General features: G+C 43.7%; 2 protein-coding genes across 6 annotated transcripts in view; both read right to left on the bottom strand.

Moving 5' to 3' along the window:
- The window catches only part of DMXL1 (Dmx like 1), a 262636-nt gene that overhangs the window by 19300 nt on the left and 230926 nt on the right, over nt 1-12410 (bottom strand). The gene's annotated exons all lie outside the window — the stretch shown is intronic.
- The window catches only part of TNFAIP8 (TNF alpha induced protein 8), a 122846-nt gene that overhangs the window by 20946 nt on the left and 89490 nt on the right, over nt 1-12410 (bottom strand). Inside the window, exon 1 of one of the 5 annotated variants that reach the window (XM_067731513.1) lies at nt 4245-4455. The exons of the other annotated variants lie outside the window; for them this stretch is intronic. Coding sequence (XP_067587614.1) covers nt 4245-4290 — 46 coding nt within the window. The 5' untranslated portion in view covers nt 4291-4455. Of the gene's footprint in view, nt 1-4244; nt 4456-12410 lie in introns of those variants that run through there. 5 annotated transcript variants of the gene reach the window in all.

Here is a 12410-nt window from a genome sequence, read left to right as displayed (position 1 = left end):
TCGTACTACCCCCACTGAAACTTAGAAACCATGTTTAAATGAATGTTTAGAGACTCTAGCTAACCTCAAAAGAAATTGAATTCTTGAATAGCAAGTGTCTAGCATCTATGAGTATTTTTCTTCCATTAAATTGGTATTTTCACAAAATAGAGCAACCTTAGATACAGGCCAAAAAAAAAAAAAAAAAGAGAATGTTTTAGAATTCTTGGATTAAGATTCTAGGTTCCAAATGTAGGCCTCAATAATCTCCCAGGTCTCCAAAGTTTTAATGTCTCCTAATAAAGTATCAAGGGGTCAGAGGTTGGGTCATCTTTTCTTGAGCTGACTTACAGCTCACTTCATTCTGATGGAGGAAAAAGAATCTGAAATATTTTAATACAGTATTTTTTTTCATCATGAGGGATAGCTGAAAAATGACCGGAACACTGGTTGGAGGCTAGTGTTGGGTCAGTAGAGGTCTTAGTAACAGTTATTCCCTTGTCTTTGGGCTCAAGGCAAAGCGGTGGCCACTTTGGGAGCCCTCCTGGTCTTAGAGGCAAGATTTTCTTTTCAGGCACAATTCATATTATTTTGATCAGCAGTGTGCCTTTATCATCCATTATTTTATAGAACTTCTGAGCATGTATGTGCATGGTTAAAGAGGGCTGAGGCCTTCCATTTGCTGTCAAATTCTGATGAAGTCCATTTCTTATCTTCTAGATATAAATAAGTGAAAGCTGAGATTTTAGTTGTTAGAAGGCTTTACCCAGCCCCAAAGCGTTTTACATCTGGATCTGCCCACTGTTTCTCTGTCCCTCAATCAACTAACATCTTTTTCTTCTCTAATATTTCTCCTAAAATTGCTTTTTATTTTAAACTAGATTTAACTAGTGATAAGCTACAATGGCTGGAACGCAAGAAGAACTCCACAGATGTACAATTCCAATGAGCTGAAACAGAGAGATGCCTCTGTGGCAACAACAGCTACAAAAAACTAGTGAGAAAAAAAAAGAGGCATTTCAAACACAAGAGTTGCCTAAAACACTCCCTTTTCTATTGCCCCACAAGATGTGCCAGAAGCGTACTGATAATGAAGCCCACCTGACCCAAATTTGAAAGACAACTCTCCAGTTCCCATCAACTTTTCAACAGAGTAATAAGTTAGCCTGTTACAGACTCCAGCAGCCTAGACAGTTCTGCTCTGGTTAAAGCCCACCCCTGGGTCTGTGCTGAGCCTAGGCATGACCACTGTGATTCAAAACACTAGGTAAGAGACTGATTATCACCCCGAAGCCTTCAAAGGAACCAGCACAAAGAAAGTCCTAACAGGCCTTCTCTTAGATGCCCCTCATATGCACAGTATATTCGGAATGTCCATCTTGGTTTCAGCTGACAGCTGGCACCATGGATGGTATAACCACCTACCGAGCACAGTCCCCTCCTGTACCTAAAACCCAGACAGCAAGGCCAGATGATGACTCATCATCAATGTTTGGATAATCCATCAATCTCATGAAAATAGCAGAGGTTTAAATTCTGCAAAATATTTTACCCTCTGGACCATATGCTTACCCTCACACTTCATTGGTTACCAAGTATTTTCCGTTTCCCTACACTGTGCCCAACATCATAAAAACTAGAAGAGTCTTGCCACAACAAGGCGACAAAGATAGAGAAGTAGTCTTCACGACAGAGGTAGAGAAGATTAACATTTCAGATCAGGGAATCATTTTATTCAGTGAAAGTTTGGCTTGTATACACAGTTCCCCTTTTCCCCCTGAAAACATCTGACTAGAACAGGTATAGGTTATTTGGAGCACAGCAGTCCTATATTCTTAAAAGACTTGATTTTTATCAATTTCTAATCCAAGGCATAGCAGGGACTATTCTACTCTGTCCTGCCTGGAGCTCGAAAACAGAGAAGACGGTAAAGAGGAGCACAGGAGAAGAAACATCATTTCAGAGTCGCAGCCACATTCTGCTCAAGTATGGTAACTAGAACCCCGCTCTTTATAAATTTATGATTTATTTCTAAATTTGGCAAATAAAGCTGAGTTGTCCCAAAGAACCATTACTGACCTCACCCTAACCCAAACTAAAAATATTTTGCATGCATTTTGTATTTTAAATCATCATTCTCTGGCAAGTTTCTTATTTGAAAAACAAACAGAAGCTCAAACACCTGCACAGAGTTAAGAGAAACACTTTTTTGTTGTTGTTGTTAGAGACTCTCATCTAATAAATGTTGTCTCTAATTCAGCATTTCCAAAGAACATGGTATTAAGACTTCTTAAATCCCTAAGACCAAAAATAAAAAAGAAAAAAAAATGCTGTTTAGAATAAGAAAGAAAGGAGAGAAAAAACTGTATTAAGAGAGGGAAAGTTATGTTATTTAGGGAGACAGCAAGACAAAATAAAATATGAAGTTATCTTTGAAGTCCTGAAACAATAACTGTGTGCAGAGAGGTGCTAAAAAACCTTTTGGTATCTGTCAAAATAGTATAGATTCTTCCTAAGTTGCTATCTGACAAAAGAAATCGAAGAATCACTAGAATGATTGGAAGTAACTTTGGGGGAAAAAAATGCTGCTTCAAGTATACCTTAGATTCAAGAAGACAAGTCTTGTGTATACAGTTGTCTGGGCACGTCCTTGACGCTTTCAGTTTAAGCTGCTACATATGCAGGTGAAGATTATTTCCCCATTACCTACCTCAGGAGGGGTGATGATTTAAAAGGAGCTAAAAATAAAGGAGGCAACAAGGAAAGAATACTGACTCGAGCTGATTCTCACGTCTATTCAAATATCCTCTTATTTCATTAAAAAAAACCAAAACCCACCAACACCATAAAGTTTCAATCTGTATAACAGAAAATGTCAGGTGAAGTGACGGCCTGGTAAAAGTGAGAAAGCCAAGTGGCTGCTGAGAGCTTCACACTTATAGCCATGTTGAACTGAGTGACAAAGATCTATTCTGTCCAGAAATCCCCCACTTTATTTTTAAGCCTGGAAACTGGTTAGTCATATCTATACTGAACACTTCCTGTCCAGGGGCATGATGATGGCGACAAACTGCCAAGTTTAGTAGCTGCTTACATTCTGTCAATTGAGTCATTCATGGAATAGAAAACAGCATCAAACATTAAAAAACATCTGGCTAACTGAAGCTTTAAAAGATATACAAGGAAAACAGGTTTGACTATTTCACAGAATAAGGATAGATGGTGCCAGGAAAACAAAACAGAAAGAAAAGAACATACAATGTTACTCTAAGAGACTATTTTCTGGTAGTTTCTGTGATATTCCAGTATTACTACCAAATATAACAGTTCTCTCACTCCCCCTCTGGGTTAAATAGTCCAATTGACATTCCACATCTTCATTTACAAAAATGCCCCAAGATGCAGAAGATCTCAAGGAACTAAGCAACAACAACAGAATCAATTTATTCCTTTTTGCGTTTAATTTTAATCTAATTATATTTTAAAGGAAGGGTCACCTGAGAATTTTAAAGAAACAAGAATACGAAGGACTGAAATACAGATCAGGAAGGTCTTTATCCACTGGTCAAACACCATAATGTTACATTAAAAACCCATCTTTGAGAAAGAGAGGAATACAATTAAGGATTGTAAGAATGACCCTTTCCCTAGCAGCCCTGAGGGCTACGTCAGGCTTCAGTTATAATTTACCTGATTAACCCTTATACATGCTGAGACAAGCCAGCTGAAGTTCCACTGCTGAGAAGCACAAGGAACACCTCCCCTCCCCCCCGCCCCCACCCCAAGCGCTGGCAGAGGAGCAGCCCCAAAGCATGCTGGGATGGACGACGACAACAAGAACGTCAAGTAACAGCTCCTGCACTTCCAGGATTATCCCCTTGATCATCAAGTCTGAGCAAATGATCGTGTGAGCCAAATAATGGACACCAGCTCTGCCCATAAAAACCCTCCGCCTGAGATTCTTCAGTGAGCTTGCTCACTTAGCAAGTGAGACTTGCTAATGAGTGGAGCCACAGAAATTAGGCGCAGCGTCATTGGGGGAGGGTGACGATGGTTCTCTCCTCCTCCAACAGCCATGCACTAAAAGTCCCACTGGCCTTCCATCCAAAGGATGGTACGGTACAGCTGACTGCTTTGAGAGGACTCCGCCGGGCTGGTATTACTGCTTTTCTAATTCATCATCTGCCATTGGCAAGCTTTTTGAGGAAATCATTTTTATAACCCAGTAGAAAGTCACTAGGAATCCAAGCCAACACAACACAGACCTTGCTTCAGACCAGCCCGATTTAGCCGTTGGAAAAGCAGCAGCATTCCTCAGTGTCACGTCCTTGTTTATGGGCCCCTGCATTAATCCTGCCTGAGAAGAACTGGAGTGCTTGTGTGTCCTCCAAACGCCACTATATTCACGGGCTCCAAGCTGTATCTTAACTTTGGAGACCAGCACTCCTTCATACCTCCTGTTAACTGCACAAGCAAACAAAATAAACTGCCAAAACTTCTCACCTCAGTCACGGTGGTCTCTTGCCTCTCTAGTGTTGCATAAATTATCTTTTTTTTTTTTTCCATTTCCAAGTTATTTCCTTACACCTCCCTTCCCCTCTCTCTCCTAGGAGGCTCCGCATCAAGTCTGGGTCCCACCCTGTGCCTGCCACTGCCTGCCACTCCCCGTCCCTCTCACTCACTATTTCTTCCTCATTGTTCCCTTGAAATGTCAAAACCTGCCAAACGGCCACTCCCTCGACTTCCTTCACTATTCTTGTTTCCCAGTAGTTCTTCTCCTTCCCTTTTGTTGGCGCTACTGGCCCCTGAATTCTACCTCCTTGGAAACTCTGGAGAGACTCCTTCTTTAATTATCTCCTTTGTCTGAAGAACCTGAGTCCAGCGTTTAGACTTGTGATATTGCAGAGGGGTGCATTTTCATTCTAGCTGTTTCATAACTGACTTAATTCTAATTTTAACCCTCAAAGGTGAAAATGGTTTTGTAAGTGCTTTACAATAAGGAGAACAGTCAGTGCACTAATACTTTACTGTTATCAGATAACTTTACAGAAGAAAAACATTCCTTGGAGCAAGCCCATCCTTGCTTGCTTTTTACAGAATGGGAAATGAGTACTTCTTAACCAGGTAAATGTTGTAGGTAGGCCACGGTGGGTTCTGTCTTTGTGATTGTAAGTCTCCTTATTTATCCAGCACCTCCTGGGTGAAGCTGTCTAATCACTGATATAGCATTAACTCAGTGGTGCTCACCTCAGGAGAGATTAACAATTCCTCAGAAAGGCTCAACTTACTAGTGTGGCTCAAATCCTATTTAACATGTAAAAGACTAAAACCCTCAGAGCTTCAGAGTATATGTCAAATCTAGGGTACCCCTGGCAGAACCACCAGTGGTTTTCCAAAACATGCATTCCTGTCATATGGGGAAAAAAAAAAAAAAAAAATGGGGCAGAGAGGAAGTAAAGGTGAAAGGGAAGAGAGAAAAATTCCCTAATTCTCAGACTGGCCAAAACTTTTTTCCAGCATGAAGAGCTGGATTAAATTTCCTACCTATATTCACTTCTTACCCTTAAGCACCAGTGCTGATTTTGTGCAATGCCACAGGGAGAGGTCAGAGGTGATGGCGGTGGAGGTCAGGAAGGAAGCTACTGGCAACTAGGACTTGGAAGGTCCTAGGGTGATCAAAGTCTCCCTTCCTCAGGAGCCTGGGTGCTTGCTCACAGCTGGGGCAGTCATCCCCTGGGCCCCGCATGCCTTCCCTCATTTCCTAGGGTGTCCACTAAATATTGATGGAACACTCATGACGTATTCTTAGCAGATGAGCTCTTCAAACACAGGCTCAAAGCTTTTGCTGAGGCCCAAGGAGAAGACAGCAAAGCAATTTTCTACAGCACCTCTCCTTAGACATGGCTGACCACTGCCTCCATGGGGCTCTTGTCCTCCTGGCTTCTAAAGCCCTGTTCTCTCCTTGGTTTCCTCCTACCTCTTGAGTGTCTCCATTTCTGTTTCCTTTACTGGATGCATCTAGCTCCTTCCCTTGTAAAAGTGGGTATTCTCAGAGACTAACTCCACAGACCAGCCCCCACCTCTGTCTTCAATCTTACCCTCAGAGATCACGTAAGGGAAATCAATTCTCCTCTTCTGAGTGGAGAGTCACATACTTTTCTGCCCAGGGTCCTTTACCAGGGCTCAGCTTATCCTCCAGACCAACCCAGGGTTCTTGTCAGCTTAGTATTCCTACAACACTACTTTGCACCTACCCTATTCCAGCTCAAAACCCCCGGTTCTTTACAATAATTGTGTTTGCCTCCTAAATGGTATCTCAGGCATGCTTTAGTCTAATGTCAATGCCTTCATTTTTCTAACGAGGAAACTGAAGTTCTGAGAGACTAATCAGCGACTGAAGGTTGCACAGACAACCAAGGGCAAAGTCAGGAGTACAACTGGTCTCCTGATTCCCAGTGCCTTGTCTGCTACCCATAATGTCCCTCTGGGCAGCTTGGCTTCTAGGCTGGCGCCATGTACCACTGCAATACAGCCCACGAACGCTGCCCATGAACCCTCCACTCCATGCTGCCGTAAACCTCCTTCCTTCACTCTCCTCTGCTCTTCCCTAAAGGGCCTTGCTGAAGTCCCAGCTAACCCCTCTGTGAAGGCACTGCTGCCCACGACAATGTCTGGTGAACACTCTCTCCTCTAGATTCTCAAAGGGTCTGCTGCCTCATCTTCTGACTGTACCCAACCTAAGCTCCCCATCATGTATTTTGTCCTATGAATGCACACGTCCCGTGTGTGATGGCCTGAACCAGGAGTTCTGTCAGGGCAGGGCCCTCTATACACACAATCTGCTTCTCCAGGCCCCGCAGAGGAAGTACTAACTCAGTCAACATTTGCTGCTATGAGTAGCCCAGGGAAGGCAGCAGTGATTGACGGAGAGAGGCTGTACCTGGGAAACAGGACTGTCCATGGTGAGCAGAACAGCCTGTACTTCTGGGGACACCTCTGGTCCCCAGCTCCTCTGCCTAGCGGAGGGGGCCACATGAAAACACATACCTGGGCCAGGTGAGCTGGCATCAAGGATACATGGCAGGTCACGCTGGAAGGAAAGTTCATAAATTCCTTATTTTCCTCCTGACAGTCAACCCTGACTTGGGGACATGAGGTCTTAAGGCTTCAGGCCTCAAGCTGTCATGGTCACTTAGGGCATTCTGCTTAGTGGCCTCTTTGCTTCAGCATTTCCTTGGAAGAAACTTTACTCCCAGTTATCTATAAAATTAAATGTTGTCACGATGAAGCTGGAGACTGAATTCCAATGTAAGTCCACAGACGATGCTATGTATACAAACACAAACCCCCATATATCTTTTTTTTTTTTTTTTTGCTGTATGCGAACCTCTCACTGTTGTGGCCTCTCCTGTTGTGGAGCACAGGCTCCGGACGCGCAGGCTCAGCGGCCATGGCTCACGGGCCCAGCCGCTTCGTGGCATGTGGGATCTTCCCGGACCGGGGCACGAACCCGTGTCCCCTGCATCGGCAGGAGGACTCTCAACCACTGCGCCACCAGGGAAGCCCCCCCATACATCTTTAAAACCGTAAATACCGTAGGTACCAACCTAACAACACAGGATTTACAGTCTTACAGATTCCCGGAGCAGCATTCCCTCAGCCATTTACTGCCCACTCTGCGGTCAGTCACTCAGGACACACTACAGGGCTACACCTAACTCTCCTTCAAGGTCTAGAACAAGATTTAAGACACATGATAAATGTAATTGACATTGCTATATCTTATATACGAAAATTTTTAAGAGAGTGAATCCTAAGAGCTCTCATCGCGAGGAAAAAAAAAATTTTTCCTGTTTCTTTAAATTTGTATCTATATGAGATGACAGATATTCACTAAACTTATTGTGATAATCATTTCATGATGTTAAGTCAAATCATTATGCTGTACACCTTAAACTTACACAGTGCTTCATGTCAATTATATCTTAACAAAACTGGAAGAAAAAAGATCTAAGCAATTGCTCTTTCAGGTATCTCGATCAGCGGTGGGGGGAGCAGTGGGCTGCTTCTCAAAAAAGAACATGTTCTGACTCCCAGCATGCACCGGGCCCACAGTGCTCCGGGGAAAACCAGGCTGTGGACCGCCCATCTGCTCCTGCAACTGCATGTCCAGTGTCTAATGCCCACTCCCTTCCCACCCACATACATGCACACCTTTTCCCCAAGGAAGAGCACCCCTGCCCAAGCAACTACTGAGCTAATTTTCCTAAGTGATGTTCTCAAAGGAATGAAAACAAGTGAGCTCACTGTTAAATTGCTTCTCACTCAGTCTATCCCCTTCAAAACCAGGGATCTAAAAGGATCTCTTGCAGAGCTAAATTTTATTTCACAATGCCTCCTCATCTTTTACTTTCCTGAGGTACACATAAGAGAAGGTGAAATAAATTCCCCCAAAAGGTAATGAATGACACCCACACAAACAGATTAGATTGTCCTGCTTCCAGGAGATCTCATGCAAAAATCCAGGATGCTGAAACCTAGGCTTGCAAAATTTCTTGTTTGCCAAACAGGCACAAGGTGGGTAGAAAGGGCCTAAACATCACCTCTCTGGGCCTCAGCTCCTCATTTCTAAATGAAAAGGTTAGACGAATGGACCTGCAAAGTTGCTTTTAACTCTAAATCATGGTGATTGGGGAATCCCCTGGCAGTCCAGTGGTTAGGGCTCCACCCTCTCACTGCTGACGGCCTAGATTCAATCCCTGGTCAGGGAACTAAAATCCCACAAGCTGTGCAGTGCAGCCGGAAAAAAAAAAAAAAAAAAAATTCATGGTGATTCTACTTGTATTTGTAGGGGGAATCATTTTAATTATAAAAGGCTTCTCACTGTAGATTTTCCTTAAATATTTCAGATATATATACTGATTTGATTTTTTTAAAAATTCAGCTTATACTATCTTTTTAGGCACAATCTACTGAATGAAGTATACGACCATGTTCATCTCAATGTTTCTCAAGTTGTTAGCATCTTTCTCATACAGATGGAAATGCTGACCAACGGTTTGTGGCAAATCTAGCCACTGCATTATGCTGAAATGAAATCAGTGCGCCCCGAGACTTTCTCTCACCCTACTGCATTCTCTTTTACCCACCCATTTTTTGGTTACTTCCTGCATTATCAGCAACCAGGAGCAGGGAATTTGGTTTTTGTTTTTGTTATTGTTCTCTTTTGGCTGCACCGAGCAGCATGCGGGATCTTAGTTCCCGGACCAGGGATCAAACCCACGCCCCCTGAAGTGGAAGCATGGAGTCTTTTTTTTTTCTTTTTTTTTTTTAACATCTTTATTGGAGTATAATTGCTTTACAATGGTGTGTTAGTTTCTGCTTTATAACAAAGTGAATCAGTTATACATATACCTATGTTCCCATATCTCTTCCCTCTTGCATCTCCCTCCCTCCCACCCTCCCTATCCCACCCTAGCATGGAGTCGTAACCACTGGACCTCCAGGGAAGTCCCAGGAGCAGGGAATTTAATCATCCATGTTATCCTGGTTGTTCCAAGGCATCCTCATGTGAGGACAAGAAAGGTGTGAAGCAAATTCAGTCTGATGAAAATTTCAGAAGTGAGGAAGAAAAAGGCCCCGGTATAATTCGGCTTACAGAGCTGGGGGTGTCAGGCAATACCAGGTTATCAGTGATGTCCACTGCAGAGGAGACAGTATGGCACAGATCTCTAAATGGATTTTCCATTTTTAGTCCTTGTCAGCACATTGCGCTCCAAGGCTAATGACTATATAAAAGGAAACAATCACATCAAAGTCCAGTGTTTTAGAGCACAGGCTGCACCTTCTACATTATAAATGACATCAAGGTCAGCTGCACCAAGTGCTGTGCATTTTGTCACAGCCAAACTACTGCTTCACCTCTGAACTCATCATTCCCTGTGCAGAGCAAGGGCTAGGGAAGGGAGGGGCAAGGGGAGAACACCGGTACGGTAGTGCTTAGCAATGAACATGATTATCTGAAACAGGGAGGACACCACCTGGTGCGGGCAGCTTAAACGATACCACTGAGCTTTCTGATTATAGAAGAGGATATTAATAAACCACCACCATGGAACTGAACTTTTCTGTGATCAATACTTTGACGGGTATTGGTCCCCTTCTTTGCAGTGGAAGTCTCTACTTTTTGTCTCCTTGAAGATTTAAAATTCCTGGGAGGTGGGGTAATGCTGACCATGAGATCCCGGCAAGGTTCTGCAAGGCACATGGGCTGGGGGTGGGGCTAAGCTCAGGCATACCTTGTCCTGGCACTTGACTGATCTCAGTCACTTGACTGGTGCTCTGATTGATCCATTCCTGAAAACCCACCAGGAACTGGGACCCCAGCTCTGGCAGTCTCTAGCGAGATGGACTCAAAGCAACCTGGAGCTCAGAGAAACCACTGCAGAAGCACTGAGGAATAGGTTAGGCACCTGTTAAATGATACTAAAGCTGAGAAGGGCTACAATTGAGAGTGCAAATGCCTGTGCACATGCCCAACAAATTAACATATTATCAGGAGGCATGACGAATTAAGTGAGTAGAACACAACTGTGCTAAGAATCACTCACATGTGTATATAGTCCTTGCAGATTTTAAAGAAACCTGAAATTCAGTGGATGCTACAAAGTCACCCCGTTGTAATAACTTAACACACACGTAATTGAACCTTGCTTCACATCAGTGACCTGGGGAATCCAAGCTCTCCGTTCTCAAGCTGGCCTCTGGCTCAGAAAGTGAGGTCCCTCTCTTGTCCCACAGGTACTCTGGTCCCTCTTGCTGCAGTAGGCTCCAGGTACCTCCCACCCAGTCCTGCTGGGTTCCTAGATCTCCTGCATCAGGGGTAGAAGGATGTACTCAAGCCTGGGTTCTTCTCTTTCTCCTCTAAGACATCTGGTCTCTCCACTCCTGTCTTCTCAAAAATGGGGTACAAGTGGACACAGGACCACAGAGAGCATCCTCCTGAGTGCCAAGATTACTTGAGGACGGGGGAGAGCAGCTTTTGGACATTCCTGGAAGTACCACATCACGGTTGAAAGCCCAGCGTCTATGGATAGTCGACTTCCATTCAAATCTTGATTCTACCTTTTCTAGTTTTGTGGTTTCAGGCATGGTTTTTAACCTCTTTGAACCTTAGTTTTCTTAATTGCTATGTGGAACTCAAACAAAGGGTTATTAAACAAGTGTTAAATGAGATAATATACATAAACAGATGCTTAGCACTGTGCCTGGCACATGGAAGCACTCAGTACATTTTAGTTTCAAAATGGTTTCTTCAGTCTTCAAGGCAATTTGAGATGTTCATAAGCCACCTTAGGTCCCAACCCCAGTGATCAAAGACACATGCTTGTTTTGCCTCTGCCGTTAAAAGTACTTCAGTGGAGGGCTTCCCTGGTGGCGCAGTGGTTGAGAGTCCGCCTGCTGATGCAGGGGACACGGGTTCGTGCCCTGGTCCGGGAGGATCCCACATGCCACGGAGCGGCTGGGCCCGTGAGCCATGGCCGCTGAGCCTGTGCATCCGGAGCCTGTGCTCCGCAATGGGAGAGGTCACAACAGTGAGAGGCCCGCGTACAGCAAAAAAAAAGTACTTTAGTGGAGACTCTAAGAAATACTAAATAGATTTGTCCTCTAGTTTTGGAAGGCACTATTCCTGTAAAAGTGAGGCTAGACAACTTCTCAGCATTGCAACTTCTCAGCAACTTCTCAGCATATGATAAGTTTCATCATATTCTGTAATCTCATTTTAAATTGATTAATTTGACAATGCTTTATTAGGCCCTACTATATAAGAGAGGCCCTAGGGCAAGCAAAAACAAAACAAAACATGCACACATGTTGCTTTCCAAAAAAACTTATAACAAAGTGGAGGCAAAGGAAAAGAAAATTAACAGCCATAATACATGAAAACATGGTACTACTGAGGGAAATACAGGGTATTATGGGAATGCCATGAAAGATCACCTACTCCAAACTGGGTCCACTAGGTAAGTGAGACATTACCCACTTGAGGAGGGGCAAGAGAATGATCCCCAAAAAAGAAACGACATTTGTTGAGGGAACAAGGAAGTAAATAAACAGGGCAACACCAGGGTTGGATGAACCAGTCCAGTGGTGTTGTAGATGTCTGTTGCTGTTTTGGTGATCCATGTCAGAAGTCCCTTTCTATTTCTGAAGAAACGCTCATTTTGCAAGTGATTGGAGGAGTCACACCCCTACCTCTCACTCCCAAAGCTGGAACCAGAAGTCCCCTCTCCCACAGGCAGCAAGGGGCAAGGACACAATCTAGCACTGACAAATCAGCTGGCTTATTTCTGAGATTTTTAAATGTCGAGGATGACCAAATATTCAATCACATCTGGAGTCCCATCAGTGATAGAACTGAAAAATATACA

This window comes from Pseudorca crassidens, chromosome 3 (assembly GCF_039906515.1).
Source record: "Pseudorca crassidens isolate mPseCra1 chromosome 3, mPseCra1.hap1, whole genome shotgun sequence".
In the NCBI taxonomy this organism is placed as follows: Eukaryota; Metazoa; Chordata; class Mammalia; order Artiodactyla; family Delphinidae; genus Pseudorca; species Pseudorca crassidens.
Note: the sequence above shows the minus strand (reverse complement) of the source record. Positions and strands in the feature narration are given on the sequence as shown.